Source organism: Orussus abietinus, unplaced genomic scaffold (assembly GCF_000612105.2).
Source record: "Orussus abietinus isolate OABI.00-Male unplaced genomic scaffold, Oabi_2.0 scaffold267, whole genome shotgun sequence".
Classification (NCBI taxonomy): domain Eukaryota; kingdom Metazoa; phylum Arthropoda; class Insecta; order Hymenoptera; family Orussidae; genus Orussus; species Orussus abietinus.
Genome location: NW_019394412.1, coordinates 109,271 through 130,134, shown reverse-complemented (window position 1 = coordinate 130,134; position 20,864 = coordinate 109,271). Strand labels below are relative to the sequence as shown.

Here is a 20,864-nt window from a genome sequence, read left to right as displayed (position 1 = left end):
CGCGACCCTGCCCGTGAGCAATCTCCCAACTCATCTCTGGAGTAGAACTGTTTCGGTATGCTGCCACTAGGTAGAGGCGGCTCGACAATTTCTGCGAAATAAATCGCATGGACCCCAACTGCCCTTCTCCGTTCACCATTATCCGTGGTTATTGCCATTTGCAGCTTCATGTTGTTCTGTAACGTGAGCTTTGCATTTTCAACCGGACAGTGTACAAGGGATTGGTAATTTGTTAAAACATTATGGCTGAAACGTCTTATAAATTATGTTGCACACTTTATGGTCACTCGTTGGACGTTAGAGCCTTGGCGGCATTTAAAGACGGGACAGTGGTTTCAACGTCCAGGGACCGAACCGCTCGTGTGTGGAAACCAAGCGGGTAAATAATTTGTACCATTCACAAGTTTACCACACACTGTAACACTTGTCAGCAATCGGTTAAATAAGCTTATTTCTAAACATCTAGGATTTCCAAGACCTCCTTTTTGGTTAGGTTCTGTAATACCTCCAGAAATGGAAAATGTATTCAAGCACTGTCATGGGATTAATGAGTTTCCAGGTGTATTAGGGCATTTTCCGTGTATATAAATTTAATATTATTATTATTTGATTGTATTGTATGCTTAAATATATATAAGTTCCACATATAGAGCTTCTTGCAACCGATTGTCTTATTATTGATAAGTTTTTTATGGTATCGTTTGTTTCTAACAGCATTTATTCACAATGTACGCTAATCGGTAACAAGTTACAAAAGAAACATTAGTTGTTCGTACCTTCGTTAAAAAATTAACAACTACATTGGTAAAAGCTACATTAACATATAAAAACATTACGATGCATTTATAATGGCACGATATAATATTTTTCATTTATCTAATGGATTATATATATATTACACAGAGATGGAAAGCAGTATACCGTGACTCAAATTTTACGAGGTCATTCACATTTCATCAGTTCTGTATGTGTAATAAATCCTTCCGAACGCTATACAAATGGATTTATAATAACTGGCAGCAATGACAACAATATATGCGTTTATATACCTGGTCATGAGGAGCCAGTACATACTATAAATGCACATGACAGCACAGTTTGTAGTCTAAAAGCTGGGCAAGAAGAAGGTACTTTTCTGTCAAGTTCTTGGGACTTGTCGGCTAAATTATGGAAAGTCGATCAACTCGAAAAGCCGGTGTTAACTGTGAAGGGTCACACGGCTGCAGTATGGTGTGTAGCTGATCTCCGGAATGGCTATATCGTCACAGGATCTGCCGATAAGTTTGTTATAGTATGGTCGAAGGATGGATGTATAGTACACAAACTCCCAGGTCATAAAGACTGCGTTCGGGGAATATCAGTTATAAGTGATAATCAATTTTTAACCTGTTCCAACGATGCCACCGTATGTCATTGGAACGCCACTCTGGGAACTTGTTTAAAAACTTATTATGGTCATGAGAACTATATTTACAGTATATCGTCATCATTAAATGGAACGAAAGTAGTTACATCAGGTGAAGATCGATCTGTAAGGGTATGGATTAACGGAAATATGGAAGAAACTATTAGATTTCCATCGGAGTCGGTGTGGTGTGTCAAATTATTATCAAATGGTGATATAGCAGCTGGAGCATCGGATGGGACTGTCAGGATATTTTCAGCCAATCCTGAGCGGTTTGCCGATTCACAGACACTTGAAACTTTTGAGAAAGCAGTTGCTGACCTTGAGAGGCAAATGCAATTACGAATAGGTGGTATAAAGATTAGTGAGTGAGTACTTATACTTATAAATTAATTGTCTGATTCAATATAAATACAATTTTACATATTTGTAGTTTGCCAGACAAGAGTGTTCTGGGGAAGCCAGGCACAAAAGATGGACAGACAAAAATGGTAAAAGAGGGAAGTACGATTAAATTATACGCATGGTCCCAAAGTGAAAAAAAGTGGACTTTGCAAGGAGATGTAATGGGAGTTTCGGGTGATACCAATGCTACATCTGGAAAACAACTTTATAATGGTGTAGAATATGATTACGTATTCTCAGTTGACATACAAGATGGAGTTCCACCTTTAAAGCTACCATACAATAGAGGAGAAGACCCTTGGCACGTTGCACAAAAGTTCATTCATGATAATGAACTGAGTCAATTATTTTTAGATCAGGTATATTGATTGGAAGAACTAATACTTGCGTGCGTTTACATGTTCCAAAAGATACCTAGATAATCCTTATTCTTTACATGCATTCTTGTTCCGTTCTGATGTCACTTCTTTTAAAATTGACTTTAATTATAATTTCACAGGTGGCTAAATTTATCATTAAAAATTCGCAGTCTGTGCCACAATTAGTTACACAATCGCAATACATGGACCCCTTCACAGGGGGAAGCCGTTACGTTCCCACAGCAGAAACGTCAAATTCTTCAAATGCGAAACCAATGAATGATTTTACAGACAACTCGAAAACATCTGCTTCTCCATCCTATATACCACATAAAAGTTATTTGAAAATAGAACAAGCTAACCCTCCAGCAATTCTTGGTAATAATCATGCTCAAGAGCATCAACATTGTAAAATCTTTTATAGCCATTTACCATTCCGACTTACTCATCGAACAGTAAATTTTATACATTTTAAATTATAAATGTCAAGGAGACAAATGCTCCATTTCATCATTATTTTGAATATTGACCGATGCTTATTAGAATTGGTTCAATTTCTTTAATTGGTATCGGAAAGGTATATACTTGCATCACTGAAAATACCTAATATAAAGTCCTTTTCTAGGGAAGCTCCAAGAATTGAATGCGAAACGTCATGACGCGGTGCATAGAATTTCTGGAGAAAAGTTAGAATCGGTTATAAAACTTGCCAACGAACACTCTGAGACGCAGTTCGAGATCGGTGCCATTAGCGTGTTACGTACATTGCTGGACTGGCCAGATGAGATCGTTTTCCCTGCCCTGGATATAGCACGGCTGGCCGTGCTGCAACGACAAGCCAATAGCGAATTATGCTCGGACGAGCTGCTACAAGTTGTAAGACGACATATTAAGCCGACTGCAATACCTTCCAACCAGATGCTCACCTTTCGATTGCTAGCCAATATGTTTCTGCACGAAAAGGGTGAGAATCTAGCCCTCCGTTACAGAGACGAATTGCTAAAGGCTCTACTGGAGCTCCCTTCGATGGGCTCGAAAAATAATCAGGTAGTTTTTCTTTATATTTTTGTATCTACTTACTCCACTCCTAACTATCTTAAACAAAAATAAGAAATGCAACAAAAGCGTACATTACAAAGGGGACTTAGTATTAGCGATATGCTCCTTAATTGACATCCCTTATTTTATTTTTTTACATACCGTAGTAGCACCTATGATCTTCATGTATTACGGTACCTGATATCGACATACTAATCATATACAAATTCGAATTTCGTGAGCAGAATTTGAATACCAATTCTTGTAGAGTTTAGATCTCTCTACGAGTCCATTATAAAATATCATTGCTATTTAACATTTAATTCTAAATATCCTTCACTTTCAGGTCGCAATAGCTACGTACATGTTGAACTTGATAGTGGCCCTAAACAAGCGCGACGATACTCCCGGCCGAACAAGGGTTTTGAACGTCATGTTCACGGTCCTTCCTCTCCTGCAAGAACCAGAAGCCGTGTTTAGAGCTTTGGTAGGACTGGGCACTGTGTTAGCTGCCACTCCAGACCCCGATGACAGAAATGAACTGATTCGGGCAGTACGCCAATCTGAAACTGCCCTCGGTGTGCTCAGAACCATGTCCGAGAGCACCGTCGACCTCGGCGCCCAGAACAAGCTGGCGAACTGTTCGAAACAAATAATCGACTTGATTATCTAAAAACAAAGAGCGGGTTCCATATCCAAGGAGTCACGTTATACAGACTTTACAGACATAAGATCAAGTAACGTTGTACACGTGATAACGCAGTTTCTTAAGCTACGAGGATTTTGTTACCCAATTCACAATTTTTACGCCGAGTTAAGAGCCTAATAAAAGAACAATTGGCCATATTGAATTGGGACGTCAGCGGTGAGAACGTTCCGTGAAATTCCCTGCGGGTATTCTGCGAAATGAATATTTATTAACGAACATCGCAATACGGTGGGACTAAATAGTCGTGAGATGTGTCAGCTGGTTAATTTATGATGGATCATAAACTAGAAAACGAGATTTTACTATTCGAAAATTGACCTGGCAAGATGCTTATCATTCTGTTGCAATCGTACGAGATATCGTTACAAGTGTGAACCAATTGACATATTTTATACGTATACTCACGATGTCATGGACATCTCGAAATCGTAAAAATCGTAGCCAAATATCCACTGGGAATATTTAGAAGCAAGAGGCGTCGACCACTAAGTGGCAGTATAATACTTTAATGGTGGCATTGTCGAGATTACCGATCACTTCGAACCTCAATTGAACATCGAAAAGGGAAAGTGTAAATTCGTACATTACTGCAAGTTCGCTTTTACTTTCACTTTGAATTTAAATAATATTAAAAGCGTAATGTACCAGTTACACGATCAAATCCCAAGCATAACGTCAATAAGCAGCATTGTCCGTACACCAGTACCGACAATGTCATTTATCGGTTTCCTCAAATCGTACCACAATATCGGCATAAAAGTAATACAGTACTGCATTTGGCTTTAACGAAGCCTTGAAACAGAAACAATTTGGATCCTAAACCATTGTACTTTTGGAAATAAAACATAAATGAAATAAATCCCCCCTTCGAACGTGGCTCGATTATTTTAGCATACTTCTTTCTTAAAATAAAGTACATTCGTTCAAAAGGAGCATTAGTTTAAGGTGAAGTGAAACCCCCTTCAAATCAGTCGATTCGAATACAACACTTTTCTTTAAGGGTATTAGACCAAACAGTCCGAAACTTTGACACATCACTCCAAATCATCTAAGAATTGTCCTGACACATTCAAAAGTTGGATTTTTTAAAAACATTTTTTAACTCAGCCCAGACCAGAACCCAAATGGCGTTGAGCTCTGATGTTTCGAACAATTATCGAGGACTCTGATATGAGAATCGAAAGGGTCAGGACAATTTTACGACAATTTAGAACACTCTGGTAATCGTTAAACTCGCATTTGAACGGGATAAAGGCAAAAAAAGTGTTTTATGCGCTTCTATGCCAAAACGATGGGAATAAGAGGTCCCGGAGTGAAAATTTAATTGACCTGGAAATCACAGATGGCGCAGGGGGTCCCTCTTCAATCAATTAGGGCCCCAGAAAGCATGAATCCAGAGGATTTCTGGAGTTTTACTTCGATTTCTTTGTAATTATTGTGTGATCACGACAGGTGGAGTATGCCATTTGGTACAATACCCAATATAATTCGACACAGCTGTCAATATAAAAACGAATGTCGGCAATGTAGGCATTTAAAAAAATATTCTTTATCGACGTCGATCAAGTTCCTCGACGCGTTTCACTTCACCTTAAATATTTGATTTCGAATAAATGCACAGATCGCGGTACCGAATCGGATATGAAAACAATAAGAAGCGTTATTTTTCCATAAAATCTTGCAAGCTACTTTCAAACACAACCGCGTCCGGTTATAAAAAGACGCACCCACATGCACAAACGCAAACACAGATCTCATAGAGATGTAGAATCTAAATAGCGCTTTAAAAAAAATGAAAAAAAAAAGAAGCAGGGCCCATTTCCACTCAATTAACACCCGTCTCAAGTAAGGATAAGTTGTATTTCTAATCAAAATTAGTTAAAATATATACAACGATAGATATAAAATAATAATTTATGTAATATACATAATATTTGATTCGATTTCTCGGACAGCTCGAGTCCAATAAACATACAACAGACAACAGTGTAGCAGTAGAATATCGTTATTACTGTAACGTCAAATATATATTTCCTTACGAATGTACGTCAATGCGGTCTCGGTACTGCCGAGAGCTGGTTATCCTTAACTTCGTTTAATCCGTTACATGAAAAATAACATCCACGGTTTATGTGTGTATGTGTACGTGTGTGTGCGTGGGGTGAGCGTGTCATGTATGCGTGTTTGCGCGTGTACATAGATTGTGTATTACACATATACTGATCCTTCGTTAATGCTCGGTGAGAACAGTACACATAATGAATTACTGAGATAGTTATGGTTTTTCAGGCCATTACGGCTGACGTGACGGGAATGTGATTGCGCGCGACTCGTTATTACACCATATTCCTTCTTGTTTATTATAAAAATAACTTTTAATATACGCATTTGAGATCCGTAAACGACGATATATATATATGTATATATATAGAAGCGGTGCCCGGATTTTCTACGCTCGAGGATACAAAACCTGACCGGATTTGATACAGTCCGTCTGTGTACATATTCGACCGTTTTTCCCTAATTTCGGAGGAGGCGTTCTGCATTTGGCGTATTGTAAATGCACGGAATCGAGACGCGACTTTTCATACAAGTTAGCTTAATGTACTAAAGGGGAAAAAAAAGAAAAACAAAAAAAAGGCGACGCGCGCTCGCGCCAGCCAGAGCCTAAACGCGTCACAGGTACCATCGTCTTCGAAATTTCGAAAATTCGTCACGTGACGAGGAAATCAGACCTGGATACCGACTCCAAACAGTTTCATCCAAAACGTCCGAGGGAACCAAAAAAAAAAAGAATAAAAAAATAAACATACATTCGTCACTGTCTTCCAATCGGCAAATACCTGCGTACGATAAATACTTGAATGGTTAATTACGAATAATCTGAGAAATCTTAACTCGACGTAGAATTCCTGAAAAATATCAGAAAAGGGTATCCTTCACTTCTTTATCCATCGTTCTCAGGACTTTAGTTAATTAACGAGTAGGCTCCCAGTCAAGCAGAAGTATATACTAATCGTTTTGATTAAAAAGAGATGTCGCGTTGAAGTACATTTTGTATAAAATTATGTCGGATGGATACAAAGGTCTGAAGAAAACCAATCGAGCCGATTCGTCGTCGAAACGTCGACGAGTTCTAGATCTCGTTTCTTTGCTTTTTAATATCCTTTCCCCGTTTCTCCGTCAACTTGACGCTTACCTCCCGAAAGTCGGAAGCTCTATAGGAATGCCCTATAAAACGTGCACCGTTTCCCGGGTATGTCTGTTTTTCTATTTTTTAATTAATTAATTATATATATATATTTCGACGCAGTTCTTACCCGAGATAACGGATGCACCGTGTACGCCCTTGCTAACCAGAGTCATCGAGATTACAGCTTCGTAGGAGTCAAAGACCCAGAAGCCATCTCTGGCTAGAATTTCGTTCGTGGCACATTTTTAACCATTTTAAGACTAGACAAGGCGTGTCCGGCTTAATTAACGACTCTGGTGAAGATGAACATAAGGGTGCCGACAAAGGGGGGACCTTAAGGATGCCTCGGCGAAGCTGGTTGCCCAGAACACCGGTCCACGTATCCCGTGAGAAATTGACAATTTACAATTAACAATTTGTCCGCGTGCACGTTAAGTGAACAGAGAGTAAACGACTACATCTAGGATTGTCCATCCAGAGCACAGCTTTGCACGGTAGAATGCCCAGCAGCTATCTCTGGTTAAAATCTAGTTAATGTCCCGTATTTGCAATTCCAGTATTATCGAACGCACCGTGTCTGGAGAAGAAAAAAAAGAAAACACCGAAGTCTCGTGAAGAATTAAATTAAACAATGGCAACGAATGGACGGCCCTCGAAGGTGCCCGTGATAAAACTAACGCCTAGAATGCCGGTAACACTTTCCCGGTAGAAACGTGCAATGTACGACTTGGTCGAGCACGTCAAGGATTGTTCATTTCGCGCAATTCTGCGAGGTGGAATGCCCAGTAAATCTGGCATCCTGTCAAATTATCCGTGGCATGTATTTGCAGTTGAAACACGGTGCGTCCGTGAAAAATTGAACTCTCGTTAAGTTGAAATTTGAAAAATGACTTCCTCTCCAGCTCGATAGCCTGGAAGCGAGGGCCTCAAAGAGGCCCATGGTAAATCCGTAGCCTTGTATGCTGGGTCATTTTCGTTGGGATGAATTAGCGATATATAATTTAGTTTACATCCGTATGCACGGCAAGTCAAGGAAGCCGCGAACGCGACGCGTCGACGAGGACGAATGAACGTCGATAACTCGAATATCTCCGAGATTACGTGTCTATGGTCAAGGATTACGCGATCGGCCCTCCGGATGCCACTGCACAAGAGGTGGGCTCCGTATACGGAGAAATTTCTAACCCGGGGTCTCGGGAGAATTTCGGATTTAGTCATACCTTACTACGGCTAAACGATTAGCGATCCGTCTTAACGCGAGAAAAGTAGCGATCGGAGAATGTCCGACCCTATTTACAAAATACTTTCATTGACGGCGCTGTCGCGGCGCAGGAAGACGTCGCATTCATTGTCGAAGATCGCGGACAGGGTCTCGAGGCTCTATCAGGTATATCCTAGACGAAAGCCCGTTGCGGTATCGAAACACCTTTTGCCGATTGACGGAAACTCGAAAGAGCTCCCCAGCCGGGCGCGCAAAAGAATATTTAAGTAATTTCCGAATATCTCCTATGGTACAGCGTGGGCAACCCAAAAACCCCCCCGAAAAACGATGCGATGACTCGAGTGACTTGGACAGTAGCGCAAGACTAAAAATCACTGTCAACGTTTTGTCCAAACGTGACTTCCCTTTAACGATTTCACCAAACGTCGATTAGGTATTAGGGTGATGTGAAAGTGGCGTTTATGAAACCTTTCTCCTAACTGAGTGTACCGAATCATTTGAACCTTGACAACGTGAATATGGAAGCCATAAAGAAGGTCCTAGAACTCACGAAATTTCAATTTTTTCAAAATTTGTTTACAGGTATTTTTAAAATTGTTTATAAAAAACAAATTTTCATGAGTGTCAGGACCTTCCTTATAGCCTCCATATTCACGTCGCAAAGTGTGAAACGATTCGGTACACCAACTTCGGAGAAAAGTTACACGATCGACCGCTCGGACGCTTCACATCCCCTTAAACTCATCGCCAAAACGACTTGGTCGAGTTTGTCAAGCCGACGATTAATTAACGTAAAACAAAACCGATCCGGTTGCCCACGCCGGTTTCTAAGCCTATGGTAGCAATTTGTACGGCATGCTTCGAAGAACGTCCCATCGACGTCGTTCTTCGTCCCCCTACCCTTCTCTTTCCTTCTCTCCCGTTTCTTCTCCTCGATCCTAATCCTAGTCTATCTCCTCCCGAATGTAGGTACTCGGTGACTAAAGAAACCAACGCCTAGCCGGCCTTTGGAGTGCCAAACCTCGGCTGCGTCTTCAGCCGCTTCTCTGCACCTTCGAGTCGAGGCCTCTCTCGGCGTCTCACGTCGATATCACGGAAAGACCTTGAACAATTATCGGGTCTCTCCGGGTCCGCTTCATACGGCCGACGTAAGAGAAGCGACGGGCCCGACAGATTCCAAGATCATCGGACTCCTATCATAGAATCTAGACCTCCTGCCCACCTCCTTGACAAGACGGAAAGACAGAATATCCATCGAGTCCCTCCAAGCCGACATTAAGTGCGACCAGGCTCAACGTAGCCAATCTCTTCGACCTCGATGCTTCTCTCTCTCCCGTGCGAATAGCACGAAGGAACCTAGAATTAGTATCGAAATCTCTCGGATTCGCCTCGTTAGGTCTCCGCGAATAGAGGCGCACCCTCGAGGCTCAACCGATCCCGATATCATCGACCTCCTCGGTTACTTCCTCGGCCCTCCGAACTCGGGGCCTCTAGATGTCTCACGTCGACAATACGGAGGGACCTAAAAATTGTATCGGGTCCCCCCGGGCCCGTCTCATTCGGCCGGCGTGGTGGCGGCCCATCGGTCGAACTCGATCCCCGAGTCGGGACTGAGGCCCAGGTCGATGGGGCTGAGGAAGCTCGGGGCCGGGCAGTTGCAAGGCCCCCCGGGTCGACAGGCCCCGATGCACCGCTGGTGTTCGGACCCCTTCGCCCCGGACCCTCGGTCCCTGAGCTCCCGCTCGAAGCTGTGCAGCTGCTCCATGAAGTGGAAGTTCGGCGCGACGTTCGACTTCCGGCTGCGCACCAGGTTGAAGGCGTCGTTCAGGCTCAGGCTGCACTTGTGCATCAGGTACGCCACGGTGATGGTTACCGACCTGGACACGCCGGCTAGGCAATGCACCAGGACGCCCTTGTCCGAGCTCCTCGCCTCTTCTGAAAAATCGAGCGAGGCAAAAGTCAATCTTCGTATCCTATTTCAAAAATGATTGTCAATACGTTTAGAAGTGCTTAGATGTAAACGCAACTTACAGCTCTAAGTGTGCACCGTAAGACCTATCACGGGCGATACCTCGATTCCAAGCGACAACGCTCTTTCGTACGATCTTTCGAATACTCGATACCAGGTCTATTTTTATTTCCACCCTGTCAAGGTATCGTAAGACGAGCCAATTTACATTCTACTTTGCGTCTTGGAAAACGACTCGATACGAAGTACGCCCCTTCAACAGTCTGCCGCGCAACTGCCAATTATTCAGTGCACGCGATGCGCGAAAGGGCACCGTGTTGCCCGATTACCGGGAATTCCGGCATGAAATTCAATTGCGGAAAACGTGCGGGGCCGGAAGGTACATAACAGCATTCGGGACAATACGCGAAGCCCGGTACATATGCGCGCACTTAAGTACAGAGAGGAGATCCGACACGACCGGACGTCCGTTGTTTAATTGTCTAGCACACGGCGCGTACCCGCCACGTGGGAAAGTCTCTATTTACAAGCAATGCCCCTTTTAGACCGGGCCGCGAGCTTTCTTAAACAGGAAATCCTGTTTAAGGAGTGGTCGAATCCCAGAATTCGACGGCGGAGCCAGCTAGCCAGAGTAATGGCCGCGATAATAAATTGAGCCGAGTCGACGGGGACGCAAATTAGTGTCGTAGGTCAGGATTCCGTTCCCAAGGCCTTCCTTCTCGCCGGTTCACCCTTTCCCTTCTACAAGCCCGAGGGAGCCTTTCTGTAGAGCCGGAATATGCTTTGCATGTCCTATTGTCATTCATGGGAAACGACGAAACCGTTCAGGCGTTGTGCCCTGTTTTTATGAAAACTGCTAAATGGATTCACGAATTTATGGAAGTGGGGAACGCTCGCGACGAGGCTAAACGAGATTTGCTTAAAACTAGATTTTTTGTTTACCTTATCCGGTAAATAACGTTTCTTTTTTCGTTATTCCTACTCGAGGTAGTAATGCACTTCGCAGTATGAACTTTTTTTTTCCCCCGTTTTACCAGATATTGCGGAATAAATTCACGAATGTAATCATTAACGTCGATAAATCGATGTCCTGTTTCGGCATACGGTAAAACGATCAGTTATCTGGACTATTTATAGTTTATTTAAACTATGCGCAGTAAAGCATTCCCGAAATATTGACTTCTCTTTCCTGCTCATTCATGGTGTACGAAATAAATTCATGAATGTAATGAAACCACAATTTCACGACGGCACGAACGACTTCATTTAAGGAGCGACCTTCCTCGAGGCCAGGAAATCGTTTCACAAATCGATGAATGAACCTTTTTTTCCCCAGATCCGGTAAAACGAGGTGACACCTAGTTTCTTTTTTTTCTTACTATATCGACTCGATGTAGTAAGAAGTTCTGGAACGACTAACTTTTCTTTTCAAAGTGTCCGTTTCTAAGTGAAATTCTTTGCAGAACAATAGAACTTTTTCCCTTCTCATCAGATTACGAATATCAGAGAATATGATCAATTACAATCATTTTTTTATTTAATAAGTTCAATTGTAACAAAATTGGAAAACAATGATGTAATATTATGTCGAACAAAATATACTCGTTGGTATACGACAAATAGGATGAAATATTTACAACCGTAATGTTCTAGATTTTAGGAAATCATGAACAAGTACATTCACGTATCCAGTACGTGATTATTGTTCTCAAAGTGATATCTAACGTCACAAAAACCAGTGATCTATTTTTTTTTCATATGACGATTATCCAAAACAGTCCCTACTGTAATATTTACGTAAACCTTGTAGGTTAACAAGCATATTTTAATAACAATAATCCACATATGTATTAATATTTCATCCATAAACGCTTGAGAGTTAGAGTCGAATCTACGACTATGTGCCCACTCTAAAGTAGCAATTATGCGTAAAAAACGTTATTTCAACTCAGATAGTTAACTCCATCTGTGAGGAGTGCAATAAATTAAATAGAATACCTACCAATAAATTGAATCGCTTGCGGAAAGAAACTCGCCAGGTTTTGGCTCCAGTGGTCACTGATCGGTATTTGCATGTATTTTATAGAACCAGCGCTTTCGAATACATTCGGCAGATCCGGCGTAACGTTAAGAATGTATTGTATCCTATGGCGAGCCAGAGCTTCCCTGTCTTCGCTATTGGCTGCGTTGCCGAGGTATAAATGCGGAAGAATCTCCACTGGGAAGTCCTTATCCTCATCAGGACCTGCAACAATTATTTCAAAGATACTAAATAATTGTCTCCATTCAGCCTACACTAATTTCCCCCCTTGTTTCCAGGGGGGAGAAGATCCGTGCATAATACTAAAAACATGCAAAAATGGTCAACCAACGCTACGATTACAATTTTATATATCTAATTCAAGTTAATAAACGCTGTCGGTACAAACACTGATAAATTAGTTATAACTACCTCCACAAAATGTAGGCAATAGTCAATGTCAAAGTTTTCCTTTTTCATGTAAGAGCTTCGAAAACCCTTTCAATATCATTACATGCCTATAAAAGATGATATTTGCCACGAATTCATAAAGGATAAACGCCATAAATTTTAACATACGAATTCATTTCTACAATCTAATTAAATATGTATCATCATCGAAACTCGAAATATCAACAAACGCATCATCTGAAAACATCGCAATAAGTATGTAAGGGGATCGGAAATTGACTTTTAAACGCGTAGTTTCTTTCCAAATGTCGGACTCCTTACAAAATATTTTCCGAAAAACGCGTATATATCTGAATTATATCTATCGAGTCTAGGGATAAACCATTGGATAAGCCAAAACTCTACAACAAACAAATCCTATTTCCAGACATCAAGCGGAAATAGTAACATCCTGCTCGAGTCCCTTCCAACCGAATGTAACTAATTCCAATCAACAAGTGGCCACCCTCCGGTCTACATATTCACGTGCCAAGTTCCAATCCCCTCCTTACATCAGAAACGAAAAACATTACCCGAAACTAAAACATCGGTGAGCTCATCCAGTAAAACAGCCTCACACAAACCCCCTTAACATATCATTTAAACCTAATTCAAAGGTAATTAACGCGTCCACCACAAACGTCACACGTGCCACGCACCGACATTGGAGACACCAGTCTCGCACATTACAAAAACATAAGAAAAACAAGATAGTAAATTAAATTAACAGTACGTAGAAAGTAAGTTTTCGAATGGGCGCGGAGTTAAGGGGATGTGAAAGTGGCACCTGAAGAGTCAATCATGAAACTTTTCACCGAACTGAGTGTGCCGAATCGTTTCAAATTTTACAACGTGATCACAGAGGCTATGAGGAAGGTCCTGACCCTCATGAAATTTCATTTTTCATCCAAAATTCATTTATTTACCATGGACTATAACCAACATGGCGCGGCCAATGTTTTACGCTTCCTGGAGGTTTAGAACCAAAAATGAAGAGTTTCGGGACCTAGCTCGAACAATTTAGAATACCGTATTACAGAGTCAAATAGGAAAATATGGAAAATCCTTTCACCGACGATTGCAAGAGCAGTGCTGTCTCGTCTCGTGGGTAACACTTGTATTAGGAGGAAAAATTTAGTTGCAGCTAAACGTCACAGATGGCGACGTGGGTCCTAAACAGTCGTTAGAATAATGAATTCGCGAGATTTCGACAGTCCGACATCGATCTCCATACACTATAAAAGCCTTCAACATAAATATAAATGTCGGCAACGTGACGCGGCCAGCTTACGTTACCACTTGAGTATTCAATATTTCGTTACCATCAAAAAGCGTGTAGATGAATTGTAATTTATCGACCTCGATTAAATTCCTCGGCGCCTTTCGTATCATCTTAACAGTAGATTTACATTCCGCGGTTCCTTCGCGGCGTCCTTACCGACGGAATCGCAAGTACTGTCGCTGTCGGAGTCCGAGTACGCTCTGGAGGGCGGCGTGGAGATGCGGAGCGAGCGAAGGCCCATCAGTTCCCCCTCGTTGGGGTCCTGGCCCTGGGGACCCTCGGCGTTGGCTTGGCTGCCCTCGCACCACTCCGGGTACCGGTCCCTGAAGACCCCGAAACCACCTGCAACGCACAACGGAGAGATCAGCGAGTGCACACATGAGTAAGAGAGAGAAAGAGCCTTTTCGTGAAGGAGAAAGTCACGCGATCGTCACCTCGGCCGTACACGTTGCGTAACCCCGTTCGGCGTGTTCCCCAGGAGTGAATGCACGGTAGTGCGCGCGTACCGCGTAGGATAATGCACGCTTTTTTTTTCCCCTTAGAGTGGAATTTCAAATCTCCCCGGGTCATTATGCGGCCCCGGCCCCGATTTGCAAGTTCAAAGTTTAAGCCGACGCCGACGGACGGGCGACAGGCGTCGCCGCGATTACGCACCGCCACGCGACGTCGTTGAGCGCGTTTCCCCATTGTTTATTTATTTATTTATTTCCCCCGTTTCTCGGCGAACTCGAAGGACCGAGTTTACTTTCTTTATCCCTTTTAACTGGATAATTATGTCAGGAAAATAGTCCACTTTCCGACATACTCTTTATCCGTTTATTTCTTTATTTCATCTTTTTATCATTAATTCATGCCAGGACGAAAAGGAAGAGTCGTCCGGGAGGCGGACTTTTATGGGGCGAGGTAGACTGAATAATATCTTGTTCGCCCCTTTGTAGCTGGCTAATTATCCTGCTAAAAGTAATTGCGAAACCCGTGCACTTCCCGGGATGCCGGTTCAAGCGGTGGGAATAATGCAGTTCTGCTGGATATATTCGCGGTGAGTCAGCCAACATTTGCAAACGCAATGTTTAAACTTGAGGAGTCAATGCCGTCTCCTGAGGGTGATACGAAATGCGATACTCCCCTCGTCTGTCGGTATACCTCCCCTTATTTTTCGTTCTTAAGGTGATGTGAAAGTGGCATCGAAGAGGTTTTGTTTATAAAACTTTCCTCCCAACTCGGTTTACCGAATAGTTTGAAACGTTACAACGTGAATAGGGAAACTATAAGGAAAGTCCTGAAACTCATGAAATTTCAATTCTTCTCAAATTTGTTTATAAGTATTCCAAAAAATTGTTTATAAAAAAAATGAAATTTCACGAGTTTTAGGACATACTTTAGGGTCTCCATATACATGTTTTAAAGTATGGAACAAAAGTATGACAAAATAAACATTGCACATTAGCAACAACTTTTCAAACGTGAGAGCGACAATGTGTTTGGCTTTTAACTGACTAGTAATGCAAATAATGATTGAGTTTTGTATTCCCTTACATAATTAGTATACCGCTTCATATAGCAGAATAATCAACGCTCGTGATATCAAATTTGAGAGCGATAATGTGTTTGGCTTTTAGCTGACTAGTAATGTAAATAGCAACTGAGTTTCGTATTCCCTTAAATAATTGGTACACTGTTTCATGTAGCAGGATAAAGAGCACTCATGACTGTACATATTGAGTCACGCATCCTTTCCAAGAGAGTACTCCTTAATGCGTTATCTACCGGAAGTCTATCTATCTATTGGTTTAATGATATCCGTGATCGCCATTTATCCCTAAATTCGCTAACGTGTTAAATTGTCAAGTTACACAAAATGTTACATGTAATAGAACACCGCTACAAGAATACAACTAAAATTAAGAGAAATTCATTGTGTTACCGCACATTAACCCAAAGTTATAATGCTTATAAGTTGCAATATATAGTCCTAACTTGTCCAAACTATTACTTAGTGAACATGTCTATCCTCAATAAAAAGTAATAGCAATAAGAATGCGATTATCCAATTAAAGAAACAAGATGGATCTTCACCAGAAGAGTTACGATCTTGAAACAAATTAAAATGTATGCCCCCTGTGTTCCTTGTAATGCGAAGATAGTTTAATATAACATTTTCTATAACGAATTGCCGGTATAAGATACAAAATCTGTGGGTCTGCAATGTCTCTATCACACCTACAATTATTGTCCCACTCGGATGACATGTTGTTTAATTAGCGGAAAGTATAGGCAACTTAATTTTCGGAAATATTAGCTATATAAATTAATAAATAAATACACGGGGCTACAAACACGGTTTTCCAAAATTTAGCCGTCCGTTATGTCTAACGGGGAATTTACTTGTTTAGGTATAATAGTTTAAACAATATCACTGGTGCAACTGTTAGGTGACTCGCCCTGCACACGCGAAACGAGTCTTCTAGGAGGGGTAGAGTGGAAATTAAGTGTCTGGTTGTACAGGAAGGCCACCCACACAAATCAATATTTCATTCACAAGTTCCCCGCTGTGTCAGCCGATGGTTCGAAGGCCACGTGACGAATGGACTTCTGCTAAGAATTCTTACGAGCCAGTGAAAAGTTTTCCAGGCCAATTTGCAGCGGACATGAATGGAATTAACATTTGCTCAAAGAAACTTAAGGCGCGGGCGATTTAAACCGATTTTCGTCGCCTACTCGATGTGACCCAGATACGATTCCGGGGTCAATTGGAACCCAGCGTGCCCTCGAGTTGTGCCGCGATGTACATTGCCATTTTCCTCAACTCATTGTCACACCCTGGACTATACTTTGCTGACGTGTCTACGTCAATCTGAAAGGATAACTGGCCACTTTTGGTAGGAAAGGAAAGATAATTAAAAAGTTCATACTGCAGGGGAATACACGTATACTATGTACAGAGGAACAATTGCTTGCTAGTGGAATTACAGCTGTGTGACGAGAAAAAAAAAATGTAAGTTTCCAGCTCGACATGCATTCCTGGGAGAACAAAGCATGGCTATGCCTGATTCATAGCTCTTATAGCCAATTAGCGTAATAAAAAAATAGTTGATCGGAGGATGTAAGGACTAATTTTGATGGATATTAATTAGTACTTACCGACTAAGGTGGCAACTCTGCCTCCACTGCTCCGCAGCCTTCGGCTCAGGGCTAGAATGGTCTCTCCTTGGTGACCCGGAGGTTCGGTGGAGTCTCCGATGAGAACAAAAGTTCCTCTTCTCTCTTCATCCCCACAGAGAAACATCTCCACCCTGGTTCGCAGCTCCAGGCATCGAATCGTCGACAAAAGATCCACTTTACCGGCAGCGAGTCGTCTGAGCATGATGCAAGGAATCGCAAGGGGTACCGAGCCACGGACGTGTGCTTCGGAGAATTCTGAATTTGGTCTGCAATCTAAGATGAGTAACTTGTCCACACCTCCTGGAGATCTCAGCTCCCCGAAGAGCCATTCCGGCCCAACCTGGCCTTCTTCCGTGACGTCTCCTCCGGGCATTTTTCCACAGACGGCAGCTCTTCAAAATTCTTCGCTTCTTCCACTTTACTGTGACGCTCTTCGAGCCTCCGTCAAGCGACCTCCTCGTCTCCTTTCTAAGCTTCCAGCTTTGGCCCTTTCGATCCGATCCAAGAAAATCCTCTGCCACGTCGAGCCAGCTACGTAACGATATAGCTCTTATCTATTTACACTAGCGTGCGCGCATTTCCAAACATATTTCCACCAGCCTTGAATCCCGAGGTCTACTTACATCCAAACAAACAGGCATTGGAACACGCCGACACGGATAAGCTAACATTTGCTGCAGATGGCAGAATGGCACTTTGAATAACACATCCGGTGGGTATCGCAGAATCCTCGGCTCCCGCGTTGTTCCGGCGTCACGGCGTAGGTCCTCGTCGGCGAAGGCGCGCGTCGTCGGTCAGTCTGTCTCGCCATGGGTCCTCCGGCTCTCTTTCTCTCGTGGACTCTTCCCCTCTGCCTCGCGGTTCTTCCCCGCGGTCTGGGGCGCCGCCGCTCTCTCGATTATTGATTTTTTTTTCGATAATTAAGTCGACGCAAAGATTAACGTCCGAGCCGAGGGAGGCGGGTGGTCCCTCGGTCGTTTGCGGGGATGCTTACCGGGGATCCTCGTGACGCCTAGTTCCGCGCGTCGCGACGCCAGCTCGACGACTGTCGGGAAACCCGGCCGCCGGGAAGCTCCCGGGAGGCGTGCGCCGCTCGGCGACGCGAGCCGGTCGTCGCAGGCCGATGGCGGCGTCGTCCCAATCCCGGCGTCGCCCGTCGCGAGTCCTTCGCTCGCCGAGTATCGACGCGTCGCGCGCGCGTCCGGGCCGAGCGTTCACCTTGCGGCGCCCCGCGACATCGCCTCTCGGCCGGCCGGACTAACCTCAAAACGGCACCCGGGACTCGGCTAACCTCGCGCTACCTCCTGCCTCGCTCACCGCTCTCGGCGTTCTCTCGCTCCGTGCTCCGCGCCATCCGCGAGCCACACCCTACCACCGGCGTCCTTCCCTAGAGAATGGGCAAATGGCGCATGGATCTTACGAGCGGCGGAGCTGCCGCCACGCCGCCATTGGTCGGCGGTCACGTGGCCCGCCCGGCCGACCAATCGGCGCGCTCGCTGACGTCAGTTCATTGACAAAAGATGTTTTCATTAACAAGGCGTGGGTTGACGGATCGCGGGTTGGGGAATCGGACCTCGGAGGCGGCGGCGGTGGTGGCGGCGGCGGAGGCGGAGGTGCCCGAGGTGCCGGAGGTGGCCGGGCTAAAAGAATACGCCGGCGCCTTCGGGGGCGGGAGGGGAAGAATCCTACGCTACTCTCCCGCGCGCGCGTGGGCGCATATCGTTACGATACGATGCAGCCGCCATGTTTGTTTCTTCCCGACCCACACGAACTTACCGCGCTATACTGGGTGAGGGAAAAATTTCGGCCATATAGCTCGCTTCCTTTTTCTCCTTTTCCGGAAAACACAACGTATGGGACAGTGGTTTTTATTGGAGAGGGTCCATCCTTGGTATTTCTCCTTCCGTTCCAAATAAGTAATTTTAATTTCTTATCCCCATTTCGATTTAATTCAACGGAGTTAATTAGTTAATAATTTTTTCCCCTCCCTATTTGTAATCTAAAAACAAGATGACGCTTTTATTAAGATATGACTCACGCTTGAATTACTTTCCTTACTCAGCAAACGATCCTCCTTTAATCACCGATTTAACTTCATAGTTATTCATCATTTTTGGCAAATGCTTTAAGGTGCTACCAGACGTCATCACCTAAACGTCAAAATCCCATTGTTTTACAATCCCAAAAATCGCATTCGACTCAAATACTCTTCTTATCAAGAGTCTTGAACGCTTACCAAATTACATTTTGACCCGCGAGCTAACGAGTACATATATTACAATGACTCGCATGTGAGGGGTTCTCCCTACCGCCTGAAAAAGAAAACGGCGTCTTCCGCGTCACGTGACTCACACTATAAATGCCTTATTCTCCATGTCTATCATATTACGTTTTATGGTCAGCAAAAATATTCACGTAAAGTTTTAGAAAAATCGTCCGACGATAGCGGATGCAAAAGTTCAAATCATTCGGAATCATGCGAAACTTTCGCGGGAGGCGAAAACGAAACCGAATATTTGTTACAGTCCTTATTAGGAATACCCAGGGTTGGGTAGGTATAATACGTCATGTAATATACGTGTTTCTCTCCGCGTATATTACAACGTATAATACCTTCCTAGTTTTGTCCATGAGCGCGAAGTTAATTACACCCTTCTATTTCTAAATAGAAAATAATAAATCCAATTAATAATGTGATATTAAACTGGGTTAAGTCGAAAGAATGTTGAACACAAACGCCGAATTAATTATTCCATAAAACTTTTTACGTGTTTACACCTGCACTAAATGACGTTTATAACCTAGCGGCGACATATATCGGGCATCTGCGGCATCTTTCATATTGGAAACGTAATTTACTGGTTTTCGAAGGTTTTCGAACTACCTTTACGTAATATACATGAAAAAACTCTCGAAACACACGAAATTACTTAAGGTGAAGTGAAACACGTCGAGGAACTTGATCGACGTCGATAAATAAGATTTTTCTAAATACCTACGTTGCCGACGTTCGTTTTTATATTGACAGCTGTGTCGAATTATATTGGGTATTGTACTAAATGGCACACTCCACCTGCCGTTTTCGTACAATAATTATAAAGAAATCGAAGTAAAACTCCAGAAATCCTCTGGATTCATGCTTTCTGGGGCCCTAATTGACTGCTGAGGGACCCCCTGCGCCATTTGTGATTTCCAGGTCAATTAAATTTTTACTCCGAGACCTCGTATTTCCATCGTTTTAGCATAAAAGCGCATAAGACATTTTTTTGCCTTTATCTCGTTCAAAGGCGAGTTTATCGATTGCCAGAGTGTTCTAAATTGTCGTAAAATTGTCCTGACCCTTTCGTTTCTCATATCAGAGCCTTCAATAATTGTATATTGATCGAAATATGAGAGCTTGACGCCATTTTGGTTCTGGTCTAGTCTAAATTAAAAACTTCTTTTAAAAAATCCAAATTTTGAATGTGTCAGGACAATTGTTAGATGTTCACGAGTCACGTGTCAAAGTTTCGACACTTTGGTCTAATAGCCTTAAAAAAAAGTGTTGTATTCGAATCGACTGATTTGAGGTGGGGTTTCACTTCACCTTAAGGGGATGTGAAAGTGGCATCCGAAAGCTCAATCGTTCATAAAACTTTTCTTCGAACTGG

At 43.0% G+C, this 20,864-nt stretch overlaps 2 protein-coding genes across 2 annotated transcripts; one reads left to right on the top strand and one right to left on the bottom strand.

Annotated features, from left to right (window-relative positions):
• Window positions 1-242: 242 nt before the first annotated feature.
• LOC105702769 (phospholipase A-2-activating protein) lies at window positions 243-4,775 on the top strand. The gene is made up of 6 exons (XM_012430598.2): window positions 243-379; window positions 904-1,773; window positions 1,839-2,169; window positions 2,310-2,547; window positions 2,795-3,216; window positions 3,554-4,775. Exons 1-6 carry the CDS (start codon window positions 243-245, stop codon window positions 3,878-3,880), a joined length of 2,325 nt encoding a protein of 774 aa, XP_012286021.1. The 3' UTR covers window positions 3,881-4,775.
• Window positions 4,776-9,012: 4,237 nt separating this feature from the next.
• LOC105702768 (dual specificity protein phosphatase Mpk3) lies at window positions 9,013-18,310 on the bottom strand. The gene is made up of 5 exons (XM_012430597.1): window positions 17,838-18,310; window positions 17,194-17,745; window positions 14,209-14,394; window positions 12,303-12,545; window positions 9,013-10,266 (listed from the first exon to the last, which is right to left on the bottom strand). Exons 2-5 carry the CDS (start codon window positions 17,585-17,587, stop codon window positions 9,887-9,889), a joined length of 1,203 nt encoding a protein of 400 aa, XP_012286020.1. The 5' UTR covers window positions 17,588-17,745; window positions 17,838-18,310; the 3' UTR covers window positions 9,013-9,886.
• Window positions 18,311-20,864: the final 2,554 nt, after the last annotated feature.

Excerpts from the sequence above, each read along its gene's own strand:
- LOC105702768 (XM_012430597.1), bottom strand. The coding sequence starts at position 17,587 with ATGCCCGGAGGAGACGTCACGGAAGAAGGCCAGGTTGGGCCGGAATGG. Across the intron at positions 12,546-14,208 it reads CAGTACTTGCGATTCCGTCG|GTCCTGATGAGGATAAGGAC; the intron begins GTAAGGACGCCG and ends TAATTGTTGCAG. Across the intron at positions 10,267-12,302 it reads GCAAGCGATTCAATTTATTG|AAGAGGCGAGGAGCTCGGAC; the intron begins GTAGGTATTCTA and ends TCGATTTTTCAG.
- LOC105702769 (XM_012430598.2), top strand. The coding sequence starts at position 243 with ATGGCTGAAACGTCTTATAAATTATGTTGCACACTTTATGGTCACTCG. Across the intron at positions 380-903 it reads CGTGTGTGGAAACCAAGCGG|AGATGGAAAGCAGTATACCG; the intron begins GTAAATAATTTG and ends TATATTACACAG. Across the intron at positions 2,170-2,309 it reads GTCAATTATTTTTAGATCAG|GTGGCTAAATTTATCATTAA; the intron begins GTATATTGATTG and ends ATAATTTCACAG.